This window comes from Athene noctua, chromosome 2 (assembly GCF_965140245.1).
Source record: "Athene noctua chromosome 2, bAthNoc1.hap1.1, whole genome shotgun sequence".
NCBI classification, from domain to species: Eukaryota; Metazoa; Chordata; class Aves; order Strigiformes; family Strigidae; genus Athene; species Athene noctua.
Genome location: NC_134038.1, coordinates 37,757,958 through 37,779,947, shown reverse-complemented (window position 1 = coordinate 37,779,947; position 21,990 = coordinate 37,757,958). Strand labels below are relative to the sequence as shown.

At 38.0% G+C, this 21,990-nt stretch overlaps 1 protein-coding gene across 2 annotated transcripts in view; it reads left to right on the top strand.

The window, feature by feature from the left end:
• The window catches only part of C2H8orf34 (chromosome 2 C8orf34 homolog), a 173,211-nt gene that overhangs the window by 64,848 nt on the left and 86,373 nt on the right, over positions 1-21,990 (top strand). For both annotated transcript variants that reach the window (XM_074897689.1, XM_074897688.1), the window contains exon 7: positions 1,214-1,380. In XM_074897689.1, coding sequence (XP_074753790.1) covers positions 1,214-1,380 — 167 coding nt within the window. The remainder of the gene's footprint in view (positions 1-1,213; positions 1,381-21,990) is intronic.

Genomic DNA, 21,990 nt, shown 5'->3' with positions numbered 1-21,990 from the left:
TGTGGCAGGTCTGAGGAAGTTGTATTAGTGATGCCTTATCAAACTGATGAAGAAGGGTCACCTTTTTGCCCTTAATGTTCTGGATTGCTACAGAGGAAAGATTGTATTTGTCACTGGTTTTGTACTGCTCTCTGTTGCTGCTGTAAGGGAGCAAGGCAAGGTATTACTATGTGATAAGGGACCATATAAAAGTCCTGATGGCAGTCCTGCTGGCACTGAGCTCATCTTTCAGAAATTTGAATACCGTGAAAATAGGATTAAACTAATTTCCAAGTCGTTGTTAGTAGTTTTCTACATGAAAAATTTCCAGGAGAAATTCTGAGGAACAAGGCTCTTGGGAAACTTCCTCAATGGGATAATGTATGTACACGCTGGGGAATTGGAGTGATTTTTAATATGATGTTCTTGTTTCTTAGAGCCTGAAATGAATTAGGGCTTTCAGAGGCCCCATCCATAGCCTGATGTCCTAAATTCAAAGCCTATTCTTCATCTTCAAGGTCTACTTTATCTTCTTAATGTTTATCTTTGCAGTACGAAATTGACTAGCATTGATTATACCAAATTTCATACATTTACAACAGATCTGCCTTCCTACAATAGACTGTAAGACAGTCTGAGGTGTTGCTGGCACTCTCATGTGGGGCACCAAGCTTCTGCACCACTGTCTTTATCTTGATATTGTAAAGGAATCAGAAGTTGCTAACTGTAGCAAGTCCTGCCTTAGACCCTTTTGCTAACTTCTGTGCAGTTCCAATTGTCTGTTACTTAGGTTAGGGACACAGGTCAATAAACCATGAGAACTGTTGTGACTTTTAGAGTCCTTAATCCTATGGGGTTGTGATAACATAACCACTCAGGGGAGCAGTTCTTTGTTGTCAGCTTTGTTGCTGTGCGATCAGCGCCTTAGCAATACTGATTAGTAATTGACATCCTGCTGTTCTGTATATGTAGCTTATTTAGACTTGTTTATTGCTGATAAAGTCAATGGGAAATTTCCCATCATCATTCAATCAAAACTTTAGCTAGGAACTGAAAACACAAACTGACTTAGAACATCCAGTGATCAGGGAATGAGTGATAACCAGCTGGTTTATGTGTGACGGTGTTAGCCTTCAGATCGGGAAGACACCGTGTGCTACAGTAATTTGACAAATGTGTGACATATTTTGTAGAGAGCATCAGTAAGAGAAAGTTATGGTTTCCTCCCTCACAGCTTAAAAATGGAGCCAAAGACCAAAGGACTAAAACAACAACAGCAGCAACATAAGAAACTGCTGGCTGCCATGCTTTCTCAGGACTCCTTTGACTCTGCTCAAAGCACAGCTCCATCTGTAACCGAAGAAGATATTGACAATGAAGATGATGCAATGGAACTGCTGGGTAACTGCAAAAAATTATGTGTATTTTCTGATACTTTTTTAATTATAGATTGATCTTAAAAGTGTAATATCGAGTCAAACATAGATTAGTTTGAAACTGCTCCCTATGTTTGAAGCTAAAATATCCAGCAGCTGCGTGAAGGTTCACGGGGTTTAATTTGCAACTTTCAGGAGTGAATGTAATGAAGACTGTATGTGTGTGTGAATAAACTGCCAGTTGCATCGAAATCCCATGAAATATCAAACACTTCAGGTGCTTAAATAATTAATTTGAATTTCTACATAAATCACTTGCAGGTTCTACTTGGAGAATGTATTTATGTACAAGGAGCAAAATCAGTTGCACTGCTTTTCATGTGGTTGTTCTTTTTCTTAGCTGTATCACAGTTCTAACTTCAGTGGGTTTTATTTGAGAATTACTAGCTACAAATATCTTATGCAATGTGAATTTGTAACCTCTCCAGAGGATTTGATTGTAATTTTCCAGTAGGCTGTATTGTATGTTAAATTGCACTCTAGAAGGCTCTATGCTCACTGCTTCCCTCCTTTCCTAGAATTACTAGTTGTGAAAGGAGGGGAAATTATTAAAGAAAGTTAATTAATAGTCTCTTTTCTGCCATTTTTAAAAGCTTCAGTGTAAGATGCTTAAAAGGTAGTAATGGATTTTTTTTTCCCCAGTTTTTTCTATGTAGAAATTTATGTGGGATCAAAGCAAGGGAAATATGCCATCTCAGGATAGCTCAGAGTAGCACATTTACAAATTCTATCACAAATTATTTGTTTCAGGTTGGACCTTATTTTAAAAATCAGAAAAACACATGCTGCTTTACTCTGTTTCTGTTATATTTCTGTTGCTTCCTTACCACAGTCTTCATGGAATCACAGAATAGTTGAGGTTGGAGGGGACTGCGGGAGATATCTCGCTCAAAACAATTGGCTAGAGCAGGTTGCTCTGAACATTGTTCAGTTGGGTTTGGCTCCAAAGATGGAGACTCTACAGTGTCTCTGGGCAACCTGTTCTAGTGGTTGCCCATGCTCACGGTAAAAAAATGTTTTGTTATGCTTAAATAATTGTGAATTAATCCACAGTTTCTTTTTTTCAGTAGTTTTAAGTTTGATGCATGCATTTGTTCTAACAAGAAAGAAGAGATAATGGATTGGATCACTCAGGTATCACAGTTAGTTCTTTGTGTTTGAAGGAAGAAACTGTTCAGTGTTTGTGACTGTGGGCCTGCAGTCTTCATGGAATTGGTATTTTGAGGACTAATCCATGGATTCCAGTGAAGGTCATAATTAGTCTGTAGCTGCATTACCTCCATATTTCCTCCTTCAATTTACAGATCTTTTCAACTTTGTTAATGTGACATAAAAAGAAAGCTTGAATAGGTGTCTTGTGCTGACATAAGCCACAGGACTCCTTTCAGATTCTGTGGCATCTGGAAGGTACAGTAGGTAGCTCTCTGTATGTGAGTCTGATGTTATTGGCCTCATTATGTATCACATACAGAATAAAGTCTTTTGTTAACTTCTGTGGATATAGTGAGGAAGGGGTATCCAGTAGATGTGTAGGTCTTTCCTTCCAGACACTTGAATCCCTGAAGGTATCTGGAACGAGAAAGGTAGTATAAAGGAAATTTTATTTTCTAGTGTTGATGTTTGGGCAGAATATTGTCTATGTACAAACAAATGTTTTGGGTTTTTTTAATAGGGATTTGTTTATAAGAATCCATTCCGGTTTTGTGTCATGAGAAACCTGAAACATTTTTCTGTCATTCATTTCATCAAAATGGGCAAAGTTTATACAAAATCACCTTAAAACTAAGAAAGGCCATGAACAGGACTTCTGATATGGGTAGGCTATTATGTAAGTGCTACGAAGATTCTGAAGCAAAATCATGGCATACTTAGTGAGTAGCCATGGTTATAGTGATTATAATATAGCCATGCTATAGTAACTACCACTGATGGAAAGGTCAGTATGCACACCTTGGTGTTTAAAGTGCAGTGCTGCTGAAAGACTGGCTTTTATTTTAATTCTCATTTTGCAGTTTGCTGACAGTATGTGTTTTATATTTGATGTAATGGTTAGGTTACGTCCTCCAGAAGTGCTCAAAACTTGAAGGTATGACAAAGTGTTACCCAGGAAGGGTGTTTTCTTTTGAAGGTAACATAAAGAACTTAAGTTTCTATCAGCAAACATAGGTATTTTTCAGTGCTATATTTTCCAGATCAGTAACTGTATGATACTGGAATTGAATTTTTTTATTATGTACTGCATTAATCCATTAACTGCTTTGATGGTTTTAACACTGCTTATATGCAGTACAGCTAATTTCAAATCATGGCTTTCTGCCATCACTGAATTGCAGGACATTGTTGCATATAGCTACTTGACTTGTTCCCTTTAGAGTTCAGTATTAGTTGCTTATTCAGCCCTTTCTTAAAAAATGGCAAAACCTCACACCCTAAGTCTGGATTCTGGGAAAACAAATTGTACTATTTATAGCAGATGATTTTAATGTGTACCTTACTTATTATGCAGGTTTTTTTGGAACACAATCTTCAATCAATATGTGTGTTCAGGAGAATCTTTTTCAGAGTTTGGTTGTTTTATTTACGTATTAAAAGCAAGAAACTGAATGTTGGTATATTTTCTTTTTTTAAAAAAAAACCTCGTATCAAAATTGTCAGTGAAGGTTTAGCTAGAATGAAACATTCCAAATAGAAGAAACAATTAAGTTGTTATACTTCTGAAGAATCCATTTCAAAATAAATTTATGTGAAAAAATGAAAAACAATATTATGGGGCTACATTCTGATTTCAGTTATCACTGCTTATATATAACATAAGATGCATAGCAGGGTAGTTAATGCACTGGTAACTTTCTAAGTGTGTTCAATTGCTTAGGTGGCTGAAATAGGTTACTGGTAGGTAACATCATAATGGACAGGATCTTCCTGACTTTAAAAAGCTGAGAATTGTAACTGTAAAATCACATGTATTTATAAATGTACAACAGTAAAGCAATGGAGGTCTGTGGCTGAAAATGGTATCAAGGGGCTCATTTTATATACATCATAATGCCAAGTATTGTGTTTTCTAAATCTAATCGGGAGCTGAAGTAGTTCTTTGTGAAACTGCAGTCCTTTTGGAATTCCATGACATTTGCACTTAAGCTGTCTTTCACATTTGGCTGAAGTTCACTGAGACTTTGAAATCATGTTATTTCCTCAGTATCTTACTGATGTCCGTTAGAGAGTTCTGAACTGTATTTTCCCAGAAATTGCTGGGAATGTTGATTGAATAGTCATGAAAGCATGACTCATTTGGTTTTAAAAAATCAATTGTTTGATTAAGTGTAAGAATATAATTGTTTAAATGTATTGCTATGCATAAACATACACATAGTAAAAGCATAAGGTTTTTTGTAGCACAATTGGACTTACATAAACATTCTAGGCTTTTTACAAGTAAGGAAGATGAGAAAGAAATTCTGTACTGTTTAACACAGTACTGATATAGAGATCAAGTCCTTTGAGGAGCAACTGAGAGAACTGGTTGTTTAATCTGGAGAAAAAGAGGTTGAAGGGAGACCTTATCACTTTCTATGACTACCTGAAAGGAGGTTGTAGTGAGGTGGGTGTTGGTCTCTTCTCCCAAGTAACAAGTGATAGGATGAGAGGAAATGGCCTCAAGTTGTACTTGTATCAGGACTTGTACTTGTATCAGGACTTGTATAGCCATCTCTTTTCTTCAGAGCTGGTTTCACAGTAATACTGGTGGAAATCTTAAGTGAAAGTTCAGTGATTGTCTGCCTAATGTTTATTCTGTGTAGTTGTTGCTATGCAGTTTCTTTAAGAAACTTGCTATGCAGAATCTTTAAAGATAGAAATGCACTTCACTTTAAGTAGTAATATACTTTTGAATTATTCATTTGTGAGATACCTGATATCTTCTCTTTGCTTTAATAACTCTTCTAATCTTTAGAAGTTCTTTTTTCTCCAAGAGCTTTCCAAATGTTAATTATGTAATCATTGTAACAGCCCTGAAAGATTGGCTGGTGATATATTTACATTTTATAACAAGAGGAGATAAACAGATTTTACTAAAGATTGCCTTTGCCTGTAGGGTGAGACGATAACTCAGTGCCTGGTAGGGCTACCCCTTAAATATTCTATACTGCTTTTCTAATAAGTCTCTGAGTGCTTTAATGAAATGGTGTCCAATCTGCAGTGCTTTCAGTACATTGCCTCTGGTTCAACAGACATTTCTGATTTCCCTGTTTCCTAGAGGTCTTTGGTAACATGCAGGAAACAGACTAGACCTGATAAATTATTACAATATGAACAGCAGGTTGTTCCTCTTTGTTGTCTCTCCCAGCTGGACAAAAACTTCTCCTCCATTATGTGACTAGAGTACATAATTTGACAGAAGAGAGGCCCCAAGGAGCTGGGAAAGAGGGTTTGTGAGTTGAACTACATCTTCAGGACAGTTTTCTGGTCCTCAGCCTATTTTGTTGGGTTTTAAGTAGAAAGACTGTGTGGGAGAAAGCTGAATTGCTCGTCATGTCCCCTTTTGCTGACTCTTCCTTTTTGGAAGCTATTGGAAATGGGCAACACTACCTGTAGGCTTCTTCCGCATGCAGAATTTTCAGTTGAGCTGGTGCAAGTGTGTGTTACAGGTCTCCATTAGAAGAGTACCCAGACTCCATCAGTTATGGACTTAAATATAAAAAAACTAAGTTTTTGAGGTGGAAAAAGGAGATAACATGTATAATCTCACATCCCTGCAGATGATGGGAATCCGAAGTTGCACAACATTAGACAGACCTCCAGTCATGGCATGGTACGCTGCGGACATCCTGCCATGCTAAGGCTCACAAGCATTACAGACCTGAGAGCTCTTAGAAGTAAACGATTTAGTTTAGGTTTTGTTGTAAGTAAAGAATTTCATTCAGCAGTTCTACTGTCAAGCAAAATATGTTCACATGACAGTATGGTGGTTCACTTTTAAGATAAGACCATGCAGGTGGTGTGATTGCCAAATGCCAAGTGAGAGCTGCTTATAGTCTTCTCCCTTTTGATTAGCTGGCTAACTTTATCCTGCAGCCAAGTGATATGTGCAGCACAGCAAAGTGCAGCATGGACCTGCGCCTGCTCAGTTATTTTGTAGATCATGAACTCCTCATTGTATGATGGTCCTCAGGTTAAAATCACCAGCAATCTGGAAAGTCAGTGTAGGATGGTATTTTCACACCACTGGAAGAAGTTTTCTGTCTAGTCAGAGATAATGATCACTGCTTTAGCCAAGTCACAGGAAAGTCATAATGGCAGTGTTATTTGTCTCATGTTCTTATCACTGAATGCTGATTCTGTACATTCAGTGCAATAATAAATGTTGATGTTCTCAGATTCCAAGAAAATTTTTAGCAAGATATGATACATTATTTTTCTCTTCAAAAAAGCAAAGTTGTTCATCTTACACTATGTCTTCAAAATTTAAGTGAAATGTCTTTTTATGCATGATTTGACTGTCTGCATCATTACTGCCCTCCTAGTGAAATTTCTGAAAAAAAGTTAATGTGTAGATAAATACTTGATTCAGCTTTTTTTTAAATTGCCATAGATCTACATGCTTCCAATTCTAATGTCTTACAGAGTGGTGATCATAGCTTTTATGGAGCCTTTATATGAAGTTTTCTGTTTCCTTCGAATTTCAGCAGCTGAAAAGAGAAGACGTCCTCTGTATCTAAAAAAGAAAGCAAAAAAGGACTGGTTTATGGCACTTTTTAAAACTTGTATTACCTCCCAGAATGCGTAAATAACTTACATACTTTTGTGCTTCTTGATAGTTACTACTGGAGTAAAAGAAGGATTATATTATATGGACCAGGCTTAGCATATGAACAGTCATGATGTTACTGCTCTGTGAATAGTATGACTAGTATGAATGAAATATTTTAAGCTTTACTTTTGTGACATGTAGTTGACTTTCTAAGTGATAGGTATTTGACATTCAGTAGCTTTTTCTTTAGAGTCTGATGTGGAAGATATAGTTCATCACAGTTTGAATGGAACTATTTGATTCTAGGAAAAATGACAATAAATTCAATTTACTGTTATCACAATTTATAAAAGGTCTGATCTTCAGTCTTCCATTTATCTCCCATTTATCTTCAATCTTCTTCTATCTGTATGGTCGGCAATTTCTGATAATCTTGATTATCAGGTACTTTGGAACTCCTGAAAGATTTAGAATTTGGATAGACAATGACAGTTGAAGGCAAAAGTTCCAAAAGGTTTTTTTTCCCCTCTTTGTGAGTTGAGCCCAGGAAGCAGCTAAGGACCACAAAGCTCCTCGTGGTAGTGGGGAGAGAATATGAAGAGCAAAAGCAAGAAAACTCATGGGTTGTGATAAAGGTAGTTCAAGAATTGAAAGGAAGAGGAAGAAGAAGGAAAAAAGAAAGAAAGAAAACCCCAAAACCTGAAAGAAGTGATGCCAAAGCAATCACTCTTCATCTCCCACAAGCAGACCAATGCCCAACGAGTCCCCAAACAACAGGTAATTTGGAAAAATCACCCCTGTTTTTTATTGCTGACTGTGATGTTATAGGGCCTGGAATATCCCTTTGGCCAATTCAGGTCAACTGTCCCAGCTGTCTCCTCTCCCAGTCTCATGCCCACCCACTGTGGGGCAGAGGAAGAAACAGAGAAATCCTTGACACTGTGCAAGGGCTGTTTGGTAATAGCTAAGAGATTGGTGTGTTATCAGCACTGTTTTAGTCACAAAGCTAAAACACAACGCCATGTGGGCTGCTATGAAGATGATCAGATCCAGGACATCCCTTAAAGCTATTTTTTCCAAGTCACTACTGTCTTTTTGAAAACGGAGAGTTGTATTGACATGATGGAAGGTTTCTTCTACTCTCTCTGGCATCTGTAGGGACATAGTTCTCATTTCTTTTAGATAAAGGCTTTTCTCTTTTCCTCCTGAGATAGGTGGATCATTGTACAGTTAGATCTCTTACAACTGTTCTCTCATTTTATATTGCCTTTCACTTACAACTGATGCTGTTCTCCCCGTGGGTGTTTTAGACCATAACTGTGGACTCCAGAATGTCTTTCACGCTTGCCCCATGTCTCTTGTGTTCTTTGCTTCTTAATTAGTCTTTGTTGTGCACAACAACAGTGAGAAGTGACCGCAGTTGTTACTGAGGGTACAGTTTGTAAGTGATGGTACCTGGCTGGGATTGTTATGCTATTGCATAGGTCTACCATAACTGATAAAGACTGTAAAACCTGTAGAGCTCAGTAGAGAGCATTATGGCTACTATTCAGACAGCTATTGGTCTTCTGTAGACTTACATGAAGACACATTCTTTCCTTCAGGAGGTTGTATTTGCAGTAACATGTTCTTTCTTTAATTATTCTCTTTTAACATATATATTCTTTACTGTAGTTTTTTATGTGGAGTTTACCTGAAGGTATCCATGTGCAGGATCTAATCCTGAGAATGTAATAAATGTTGGAGTCTAGCAGAAAGGGCTGTGGAAGAAGGACATCAAAGAAACCACCAAGGTTGTGAAAAGCAATTTCTTTTTAAAAATGGCCAGTTATGGATAACTTCTATATTTATCTTCAGGCTAGAGTGATTAGCTTGCTCTGGTTCTAGTAAGTCTCATTACATCTTTATCTTTTTTGCTTTTACTGCAATATATGAATTGTTATTCTGTTATTTTAATGACAGCATTATTGCAGATACTGTCAACCGTAATTTTTTACCATATCTCTTGATTTGCAGGACTGTTGTCTAGAGAGAAACCATAAACTTGAAATCTACTCCTAATTTTAAAGCAATGTCTTCGTGCATTATACTTGCCACTGGACACCTGTATAAAGGTTTACCAAATACCATATTCAATATTGTTTCCTTTCTGCCAATACATAAAGTTTCTGAAGCAAGACAGACTCCCGGGTCTGTTCAATGTCATTCATGGATTTCACTGATTTCAGTTCATATTGTGATCCTGTGCTAAAAGACAGTAACATCAGTGCGAATCTTTCAGTTGATCTGAGTTTTTCAGCAAAGCTCTAGCTGGTTATTCAAAGAACAGGGATTTGGTGTTTAAAGTCTTAAAATAATGGAACCCTGCTCTCAGATTTTACTGTCAGTAATACTACAGGTGTTTGATGTTTACATAGAATTTTTAGACTGTCAGTAACTTCTAGTAAGCTTAGTAAATTGTATAGTTTGGTTAAGAGAGTGTTTGTAAAGTTAGAATAAACTATTAATTCAATTAGTCACTTATCGCAACACTTGTGTAGTTATTTCTGGTTTGATAAGCATAAAATGCATTGAAACAAGTTGATTGTGCTTCATATTGCTAAAAGGAAAATGCAGAGTAAAGACCGATTATAGTAAGAGATACTAGATTCTTGAGTTGAAAATAGTTACATGAGCTAATAAAAAACTTCAAAAGAACGATTCGTTTTCAAGAAATATTGTGTACTGAATATCATGATGTGCAGGAGCCTAAAATGTCATTTGTTTACAGTTTACACAAGGAACCAAACCTTATTTTAAGCCTATACCTGAAGAACAGAGTGGGAACACAATGTAATCCTAGTCCTCTAACTGTCCAGATCAGAGGCCTAAATGTCTGTACTACCATAGCCTTTTTATGGCCTGTATGCCTGGGATGTCTTCCAAAGGAAGGTAAGGGGACACAGCAACATGGTATAGATCACTCGTTATGATGTGATATTGATCCCAGTATTATGGAATTAGGCAGGTTCTCTTCTAGACTTGCAGTTCTGATGTTTAATGGCTGTGGAGACACAGAGGTCCCTTTAGAGAAGCTATAGGAAAAAGCTTCCTCCCACCTCAACACCATTTATAAGACAAGAAGATGATTCTCACAGCCAACTCTGTTCACCAACCTTATTTCTCTGCCCACCTCCAGATGTGCCTAGCACATCAGGTGTTGGGCAAATAGTAAAGAGCTGTGGTTGAGTCAGGTGGCGTATTTTAGATAACATTTTAAGCTATGAAGTTTAAGGAAGTACCTTTTCATGAGTTGAGCATGGTTGTTTTGTAGAATGCATTGCCACAGAAGATTGTGAAGACTACAGGTGTAAATATACAAAACTAGGTAAATTCATGGAAGATACATCAATACCACTTTACTAAATATGTTGGTTCTGGTATATTTGCTATCTCAGTCCCAAATTTGGAAATTTCAGGTAAATGGAGGATCTTTACTTACTGTCTATATACTGTTGGCTATTTTGAGTCAGGACACTCTGCTAGGTGCTCCTCAGGTCTGTTCCAACATGAATAGTTCATGTACCCTGGTGTCTCCTGTCAATTGAAGAGATACAATCTGAATCTGTATATTTGAGGACTGCATGCTGTATAATTCTGATCCTTTCTTGAAATTTTAGTGGCTGAAAATGGCAAAGAATTTTCAATAAATACTCATTATTTTTACAGAATAGAAGAACTGGGATAGGAAAATCGCGGGAGATCTGAGCATGCACACGACCAATGTGATCAAGCAATGCCAGTTTATTACAACTAAGAAAGCCCTTTTATAATGTTCTCCCGTGCACGTGAGTAACATGTAGTACAAGTCCTCAAGATTGGACAGTTAACTTAGCCCGCGCTTTAAACCTTCTTATGATTGGATAAAAGTGCCACATCAGCCTTGCCAGGCTTCCTGCCTTGTGTAACTTCCTCTGCCGTCCCAACCCCTTCTGGGGGTTGTTTGTCTCTTCGAGTTTCTCCCCCCTCATTCAGGGTCACATCCTTATCACATTCTTGCTTGGCTGAGGCTCTTATCAGTCTTGTTCTCACACAGGATTGCTGACATGTCCATTCTCTTGCAGAAAGCCCTCTAGAATCCCAACAGAAAATGATAGGGGTAATAGGTGTTTATTTGCATTATCTGAGAAGAGCAAGGTAAGGTCTTCAACATCCCCCATCTTTTACATTCCTAGTGATTACCTTTAGCATCACATATCCTGCTTTGCTATATGTTTTGTTGCTCTTTGAATAAGGCCAGACATTCTATAGTGTATTACGTTATTTTTTCTGAATAAAAGTGTCTTTTATTGGGAGAATACCAGATGAGCTCTACTAGTGAACTACCTCAGTCAGACAACATGTCCAGTAGTAGGTGGAAAGCTCACATGTTCCTTACATGTAGAAGATAAACATTTGCTTTACTGTGTTGAATCAGGGCTTCAACAAACAAGCATTCCTACAGTAAGTTACTGGAGTTAGAGCAATAGATTATTAGAACTAGGGTGAACAAGGTACAACTGATTACTGATTTTTCCCTTATAAGAATCATGGGGCTTCAGTTGAAACTGTCTGTAGACAAGTTTAAGACAAATAAGAGGACATATATTTTCATGTACTGCACAGGTTAATGGAAGAAAATTGTATCAATAGCTGCAAGATACAGATACTACCTCTGCTTCAGAAAGTCCCTGGCAATGAATCAACAGAGGCTGTGAGGGATTATGCTAGTAAATAGAATCATAGAATTGTTTAGGTTGGAAAAGACCCTTAAGATCATTCAGACCAACCATTAACCTAACACTGCCAAGTCCACCACTAAACCATGTCTTTAAGCACCACATTTACACATCTTTTAAATACCTCCAGCGATGGTGACTCGACCACTTCCCTGGGCAGCCTGTTCCAGTTCTTGACAAACCATTTGGTGAAGAAATTTTTCCTAATATCCAATCTAAACCTCCCTTGGGTGCAAAAATTAAGGCCATTTCCTCTTGTCCTATCACTTGTTACTTGGGAGAAGAGATTGACACCCACCTCGCTACAACCTCCTTTCAGGTAGTGGTAGAGAGCGGTAAGGTCTCCCCTCAATCTCCTTTTTTCCAGGCTAAACGACCCTATTTCTCTCAATTGCTTCTCATAAGACATGTTCTCTAGACCCTTCACTAGTTTTGTTGCCCTTCTCTGGAAACTCTCCAGCACCTCAATGTCTTTTTGTAGTGAGGTGTCTAAAACTGAACACGGTATTTGAGGTGCGGCCTCACCAGTGCTGAGTACAAGGGGACAGTCATTTCCCTAGTCCTGCTGGCCACACTGTTTCTGATACAAGCCAGGATGCCACTGGCCTTCTTGGCCACCTGGGCACACGGCTGGCTCATACTCAGCCAACTGTTAACCAGCACCCCCAGGTTCTTTTCCACCAGGCAGCTTTCCATCCACTCTTCCCCAGGCCTGTCATGTTGCATGGGATTGTTGTGACCCAAGTGCAGGACCTGGCACTCAGCCTTGTTGAACCTCATACAGTTGGCCTCAGCACAACAGTCCAGCCTGTCCAGATCCCTCTCTAGAGCCTTCCTACCCTCAAGCAGATTAACATTCCCACTCAACTTGGCATTATCTGCAAACAGTGAAGGTGTACTCAATCCCCTTGTCCAGACCATTGATAAAGATATTAATAGAACTGTCCCTAGTACTGAGCCCTGCTGAATACCACTTGTTACCAGACACCAGCTGGATTTAACTTCATTCACCACACTTTGGGCCCAGCCATACATCCAGGTTTTTACCCAGTGAAGAGTACAGCTGTCCAAGTTAAGAGCAGCCAGTTTATGTAGGAGAATGCTGTGGGAAATGGTTTCAAAGTCTTTATTGAAATCTAGGTAGACAACATCCACAGCCTTTCTCTCATCCACTAAGTGGGTCCCCCTGTCATAGAAGGAGATCAGGTTTGTCAAGCAGGACCTGCCTTTCATGAACCCATGCTGACTAGGCCTGATCACTTGGCTGTGCTGCAGGTGCTGCATGATGCACTCAAGATGCTTTGCTCCATAACCTTCCCTGACACTGATGTCAGACTGACAGGCCTGACGGGCCCTTCTTGTAGATGGGTGTCACAATTGCTAACCTTTCACATTTTGATAACAATAAAGTATTGTTGTGTATTTGACCCATTCTTTTACTCATCCCTAAGAATGGTTATCCCTAGGATGCTGGATAAATGGATGTCCAAACCACTTCATACTTCTTAAGGACACTTAGGTTAGTTTAGACATACTCTTGGGAAATCCTTCAGCGGCAATGTATAAGGAAATCCAGCAATGGATATAGGGGTTTGTTTGGTGCCTGGATCTATTTTAGTGACTCTGCAATAATGTCTGCATATACTTATTCATTAGTTTACACTGAAACTCAAAATAGGAATGTTGGAGTTCAGAGGCTGTTTGGGGATATCTGGCCCTCTTGACTGACTTGTCTGTGTGCTATACTGCTGCCAGCTCCTGCGCAATCTTATTCTTTTTTTGGAGTGTGCAGGGAGAGGAAGCATGAAAAAAAGTCAGTTAAAACTGTCAAGCTTGTACTTTGGTAAGGAATGACAGGATTTCTTTACTTGAAGATTCAGAAGACAGCAATGGAACTGAGACCTGTGGTGAGGCTTCCTTACTACTCAGTGGTACATGTCTGAAATCACTGTCTTTGTAGTGGCAGAATTCATGCAGAGTTATCAGGGCAATTTAGGGAGGTGACAGCAGAGCGACAGGTAGTACGATTACCTGTTTTCAGGTATCATAACCCTTTACAGCTAGCATTTGACCTGCTTCAGTGAAATCCTCGGCTTTGGGGCTCTTCAGCTGCTGAGGAGAGACTGTTCATCAGAGTAATAGATAGGCAGAAGTCTTAATCAAAGTGACATTTGTGAATTTAATTCGTATTGGGAGGCAAGAATGTGAAGGCAAAAAAAAAATATCCAAACACAGCAGAGCTTAAAGTTATTTTTCATGGTAATACGTGGCTGATTAGTGTCCTGTTTTTCTGAATTGCTAGAGCATCCCTTCCTCTGAATAAATTGTCCTTTATTTTATGTATAGTTAAGCTGCTCATAAGAAAATAATTACTGCCAGTAAGGGTACTCAGGGAAGTATAAATTTAGCAGGGTTTTGGTGGGTGGCAATGGAGATTTATTTATATATATATATATATATAGAGAGAGAGAGAGAGAGTATAAAACATAAATTATAAAAGGTATAATAAATAAAACATATTTATTGTAAGAGAATTTCCTATGTATTATACCTCATGTTTTAACCCCAATCATTAACTAAGCCCCACAGCTGCTTGCTCACTCCTCCTGGTGGGATCAGGGAGAAAATAAAACAAGAAAGAATACTAGTGGGTTGAGATAAAGAGTTTAATAGATAAGGCGAAAGCTGCATGTGCAAGCAAAGCAAAACAAGGAGTTCATTCACCACTTCTCATAAGCAGACAGGTGCTCAACCATCTCCAGGAAAGCAGGACTACACCATACATAACAGTTACTTGGTAAGACGAACGCCATCACTCCAAATGTCCCCTGCTTTTTTTCTTCTTCCCCCAGCTTTATATGCTGAGCATGGTGTCATATGGTGTGGGATATGCCTTTGATCAGTTGGGGTCAGCTGTCCCAGATGTCTTCCTTCCCAACTTCTTGTGCACCCCCAACCTGCTCTCTGGTGGGGTGAGAAGTGGAAAAGACCTTGACACTGTGTAAGCACTGCTCAGCAGTAACAAAAACATTCCTGTATTAGCAACACTGTTTCCAGCACAAATTCAAAACATAGCCCCATATTAGCCACTGTGAAGAAAATTAACTCCCTCCCAGCCAAAACCAGCACAAACTCCATCTCCTGGTGCTGTTTATAATATCTGACAGAATATGGTGTATATAACAACGCAAAGTAAGAATTGAAGGAAAATGAACCAAGACAAAAATGCGAATGAAATGCTTCAAAGGGTGGTTTTCTGCCTTTCTAAACTGGCATTTGTTAAGAGGAAAGTGTTGGGAATCCCAGTAGAAAAACATTCTATTGCCATGCACTTCACAATACCACAGCACCTTTTCCAAAAATTAATATTGTGTTTTTCTGATACATTCACAGAATCATCTAGGTTGGAAAGGACCTTGAAGATCATCTAGTCCAACCATTAACCTAACACTGACAGTTCCCAACTACACCATATCCCTCCAGGGATGGGGACTCCACCACCTCCCTGGGCAGCCCATTCCAACACCTAACAACCCGTTCTGTAAAGAAATGCTTCCTAATATCCAGTCTAAACCTTCCCTGGTGCAACTTGAGGCCATTCCCTCTTGTCCCGTCACTTATTACTTGGTTAAAGAGACTCATCCCCAGCTCTGCACCCTCCTTTCAGGTAGCTGTAGAGGGCGATGAGATCTCCCCTCAGCCTCCTCTTCTCCAGACTAAACACCCCCAGTTCCCTCAGCCGCTCCTCCTACGACCTGTGCTCCAGACCCTGCACCAGCTTCGTTGTCCTTCTCTGGACATTCATTACTTGATGAAGCCTTTCCAATTGCTGAAACTGTAATTTAATGCTACCTACAGAAAACTGAGTTTTATTTACATTTCATAATGCACATAGATGTTTTAGGTTCTGGTATAGTTAATGGAAAGTGTATGAAATTTCTAAAGTAAAGTATTTGTTGAATATGATGCACCCAAAACTAAGGAAGTAGTATGGTAAATACAGAATATTATTAATATCTTAGCTTCTTATGTATTACGAATGTTACACTTGTAACAAACTTGTTTTCCAGTAGTTTATACTGTATTTGTTTCATTTTTCTGTTTTATTTGGCTTTGATTGCTGAGTTTCGCACTATAATTGTGTTTTACGCGTAGGTTATTTGTGTTTGATTCCTAACTAATATATTAAAGTAGGTTTTAATTACTGCTTTTTTGATGTTGTTCAGTGATATTAGTGTCTTCTATTGAGTTAGAGTTGAAACTTCTATTTAGCCTTTCTCCCCACAAGACTGATGATTTATGCCATGTAAATTGATCACCAGAATGCATTAATAATCAAAATATATATGGTTTTTGTTACATTCATAGTCTTATAAACTTAATTTTATGTGACTTTGTGAAATTGTATTAGCACTTTTCCAGACATGAGTTTATGTCCTTCTAATCTAACACTATGGCTCTTCCAGCAGCGTTTTGGAAGGAATTAGACTGAGTGCTGAAGCTACTCCTTCCTCTTCCATTAAAGAAAAGTAGAAATAGGAAGGAAAAGGTACATTAATGTTATATGTTAATGTAGATAAATATCACTTACATGAGAACTTCACTTAAGCTACCATATATGAATAGATTTTGGAAGGGAGCAAATGGTATTTTGATAAATTATATCCTAAAGTTATCACAGAACTGTCGTAGTCTCAAAGACAGAGTCAGCTTTTAGGCAGTGAGCCATGAAGATGCACAATCTGCTTGAATCACTTAAAAAGCCTTGTGAAAGCTAAATGTATGTGGTTGAAATACATAGCTGTACTCAAAATAGTGTAAGGCCTAAGCAGGTCAGAAGACTCAGTAGTAGCAGAAAGTGTCACATTTTCATACTTCACGTTAACTGTTTTCTGCATCTTTCTCCCTCTGTGTCTCAGTAGAACAGTTAAATTTGTTTGTATTTCATGTGGAATGTTTAATGGTGTTGATCCCAAGTCTGGTAGTGCTAGAATGGGGCTGATGCATGCCATCACAGTCATGAGAAACCAAGTATCTAATGCATTGCTGTCTTCTCACTCTCCTTCATGCAACCAACTGTCTTTTGATGTGGAATGTAGCATGTGATCACTAAGTACTAGGTACAGTTTAGGGACTTCATACGGAGTAGTCACATGTAGTTTGCCTTGAAATGGTAAGTATTTTATTGTTTGAAGTTCAGTAATGCCTTTTCTGTATTTGCTGTTTAGGCGATACTCTTAATATACCTCTTTGCCCCTAAATCACTCATTAATTCATTCTTGTGTTGATTATTCCTGCTCTGCCAGTAGTATGGGAAAATGACACAGAGTTAAATTAAAATTTATTCCCTGAGGGCTGATTCCCTGTCTCCCTTCCTTAAGAAAATATTTTTAGCTTTTCTCTGGGCAGGAAAGGGATTGCTTCTTGCTCATTCCAGCAGTCTCTACATTTTGATTCCAGGATTTCCCACCTCATCTACCCCAACTGCCTTTAGTTAAATGGAAGGTGATGTAAATGTTGTGTGGATACTACTCCATTACTACTTAATTATTCTTTTGATGGAATTTCCATTTTTACAAGGCTGTGCTTTGCCTAAGTAGAGGTCCCAAGAAGAAGAACTCACAGGCTTTCCTGAAGTGCACAGCAGGAGGGTGAGCAAAATGATGTAAATTGAAACAGGCAAGGTTCTGATTAGACATAAAAGGGAAAAAAATCAGTATGTAGATATTTAACTGCTGGAACATGCTGCCCAGGGAGGTTGTGGAGTCACTGACCTGGACATTTTCAAGACTCAATTGGATAATACCCAAAGCAACTTGGCTGACCCTACTTTGAGCAAGAAAGTGAGACAAAGACCTCCTGAGGTCCCTCTGAGCCTGAATGATTCAATGAATTGCTAGTGTAGGGAGGAGCACAAGCCCCTGAAATGTAATTTTGTTGAACTGCTGAAAAGGAAACCATTAGAAAGTAAATGTTGGTCTATATCTGAGTAAACTACTGTGCAAATAAATGTTTTACCAAACAGAACATACAGACAAAGAGATTAGATCTGGATTCCAGAAGGGTGAAAAAGTGAAATAGCTAATGAAATAGGAAACTTGCAGAGGGGTTTAAAATAGTAGATGGTTTGAATAATCTGTATAAGAAGTATATTTGTCATGCAAACATGCATGAATGATTGCTGTATTCCCTTATTCCTCCCATATCTATATTACTTAATAAAAAAACCCAGTTTCAAATCTGGTAACAAGTATTAAAGGTGTGAGCTGAGCTTTTAACTAACCAGTAGTTGATTGCAAATTCAGTCATCCAGAAGGGAGGTCAATTTGCTGATGATAATTGTATTAGCTCTCTAGGACTGCCAAAATGCTGTCAGACCTCATGGTTATCTCCAGAATGTGCGGAAGATAAGAATCTGCAAGCTGATTCAAAACCAAAAGGTTGATTTGTGCTTAGAAAGAAAAACAGCTGAAAGACAGGAGAAAAAAGTGGAAGACTAGTATCAGGATAAACACTCAGAAGAAAATACATTTATATGCCACACTATAGATGTTGAAACCCTGAAGTAATTCTTGGAACTATACAGATAGAAAGTTAATATAAAACTACCTAGACAATTAATTACAGCCCATTACAGTTGTTGCCCTTTTCTGAGCTCTTAATATGGACTGAAAGGTCTGAAATTATCTAAATAAGTGGTAGTGAATGACTTCCAATTTTTGCTTTCTCTTCAGAACAAGTAACTTCTAAAACAGTAGCAGGTTTTAAAGCTAGCTTAGTAGCTGTGAAGGCAATAACAGGAAGTTAAAATTTGGGTATGTGAGTAAAAGTTATTAGAACTAATAAGTTTGACCCATTCAGCTCTAAAAACACGTCTAACTTACAGTTTTGGGGGTGAATAGGAAAATGGCTAGATAGATGGAAAAGTCAGTACTCTGAGCACAGAGTTGAAGGCATCCCATGGTGTGTGATAGAAACATATATTTAGCTAGAAGAAACAAGCACTTCTTACAGGTTAGGTGAATGTGTAGTATTGACACCTGGGCTCCAGATAGAACAACCCCAATGGATAATTCAAAAATACCAGTGAATAGCCGATAGAGAGCATATGGATTTATTTAGGTACAACTGGAAACTTTGTCTGGTGGAATACAAGGTGATAAAATGGGTGCAAAGATGCATCACAGAATTACACATGTGGGCAGATGGAATCTCTACAGATGATCAGCATCAACCTTATGTCTACAGAATCCCTGAAGTAGACTATGGATAGTGCACTTAACCATCATACGGTCAACAAGGTACTGTTATGTAAAATGCAGTGAGTATAACAATTTTTAAAAGAGATGATGTTGTGACCCATTCCAGGCAGCCCGGGTTAGTGAACAAATGATAGATGATGTCTTACAGTAGTATCTTCCAGACAGACAGATGTCTTACAGAGAGATGCACAGTCACGCTGCTCACTGCTGCAATCTGCGAAGTACAGCATTGGCATCTTGGGAGGTGAGGGGAGGGAGATAAAGAACTAGAAAAGACTATTGCTAGGAAAAGCATGTGGGAGCCTGAGAGCCAGAAACACCTTGTCCGTTTTGACTGCTACGCAGCCTAGTCAGGATACTTTGGAGTCTCTGCCTCAGTTTAAATTTGCTGTTTCATATTCTTCAAAATCATTAACATCATTGTAATATTGCTGGGGCTTACAATTATTTATTGAGATTAAAAAGAAGTGGAAACATTGGATCAGGGTTTTGTAAACATATACATTTTTATTCAAATTTGATGAGTTTAATGTTGTTTAAGGAAATAAATAATCCAAAGGCAAAAGAAAATTCTGATGGATAAGTAATATTTTCCTTTAAATCATTGATGAACAAGCTGATGAACAGGGGACAATAATGAAATCTTCTATTTCTGTATTGAGGATTTTTGCTTGTTTTGTACTGATCCGTTAAAAAACAGGCTCCCATAAATTTTATACTGTACATTCAGCAGCAGCTTGTTTAAAGATTTGTCTTTGGTTGCAAAGTTATAAGATAACTTGAGTATGACCCTAGCACAAGTAGTTGGACATACACAAAATTCATTGCTCAAAAAGAGTCATGGTTTTCTCTGAAAATGATTGTATAGGCTTAATCTTCTGCATTACTCTTTAGTACTCATTCAGGCTAATGCCATTGCCACCTGTGACACCCTTGAGAAATTTATTTCCAGTTCCAGAAAGGAGTTTCCTGTAGTACATTGGAAATAATAGGTAGAATGACTTGGCTTATGCATCACTGAGAGCCCTGGGATGTGACCTCAGATACATTCTGTGTGCAGAGATGAACACAATTCCAGAGTGAACTGATCGGTTTCTGAGTGAGGGATAACTGCTTTTGGCATTTTGATTCCGGGTGCTGGTTTACATTTGCAGCTTGTTCTGTATCTCATTGGTTCTGCAATGCTACCTTTATTCTGCACCAAACATTTTATACTCTGAGGACGTTATAACTGATTGCTGTTTGTCCTGAAATTCCAATTGTATCAGTGGGAATTACATTCAGTTGAGACTTCCGTCTTATAGACTTACATTTTATATGAATCAGCAATGTTAAAAGGCATGCAAAACTATTTACTGTGAATAACACTGTGAACAAACGTAGGCTTTGACTCTGCAAACAGCCTTACTAAAACAAAGAGGCTGTTTCTTAGTGCATTGATGCTCCTATACGTTGCATGGACTATTATGTCCATTTACAATAGGTTTGGACTGCAGGTTCAGCCTGTCGTTTCTGTGTTCTCTGTTCAGTTTTGAGTTTGCAACCCTTTTCAGCTTGTTTTAGAATAACCAGCCAACATAATAAATGTGATTTATTAGTTCTAATTAATTTTCGAAGAGATTTTCTTTTAAACACGCAGCTAAAATAAAGAGCGAAGTTAGTTGCAGATTATTCTTTATAAACCTGTTTCGTATTTTGTAGTAAAAAAGGAAACAAATGTGAGTGGGGTAAAAAAGAGAATGTTTCTTCAGTTTATATATCTAGATCCACAGACTACTGGACGACTAGAAAATACGAATGTCTAGCAAGGGAGTTAAATATGATTATTGATGAACTGAACTTTTTTTATAGCTGTCTGAAGGAATCCCTGGGGAGTGAAGCCTGTATAGTCAAAAGGACGCTGCGCCCACGAGGGGGCGCTGGCGCTTTTCTGTATGGGTGGATTAATTTAAATGTAGATTAGATTTAATCTATTTAAAAGGCGAATAAAGCCCTTAACGTTGCAGGACAAAAAAAAAAAAAAAAAAAAAAATCATACGTACAAGAAAACAGAAAATATCGGTATACTGTAAACCGGTGGTATTTTTCTTTTCAAAGGTTATAAAAACAGAATAGGTGCTTTATTCTAGCAAGAGATGTATGCAAATTCACACTGCAAGAACTAATAAGCAATGTTTATCTAATATTCTGTAGCTCACTTTTGTAAGCGCTGACAAAATCTTGTTACTTTTTGCAAAGAAAATGAATTTTAAACCTGTGATTGTAGGTAAGTGCATACCATTTAAAAGAAATATGCAGAGGAAATGAGAAACAAATTTATTTTTTTCTACTTGAAATTAAAAAGTAACATTTTCATATGAGGAAACAAATATCTAGTTCTTTTTTATAATCAATAAATGCTGTAATGTGCAGCAAAAAGTTAAGTTTTACGAACCCCTATTATAGCCTGTGTTATAGTGGCTATCTTTGAAACTGCCTAGATTTGTCCATTTTAACAAAATGTGTTTCTTTTTGTCAAATTTTCCAAGTCTAGGTCAGTGATCTTGTAAGCGTGTCACATGATTCATCTAATTGTACAAATTGTGAATATCTGGCTTATGTCATCTTGATTAATGTAGAAGCAAGTGAACTCTTGTCAAAATGTGACAGAATCATATCCACAGTTGTTGCTTATGAAGACTGCTGCTGCCCACTTATATTTGTCGTTTTGTAAATCTGCTGGTAAAAGCAGTTATTTAAGCATAGGGAAGGGAATAAACGCATAGGGAAGAAAAGAAATGCTGATACTCAGCTAAGGATGATGAGTT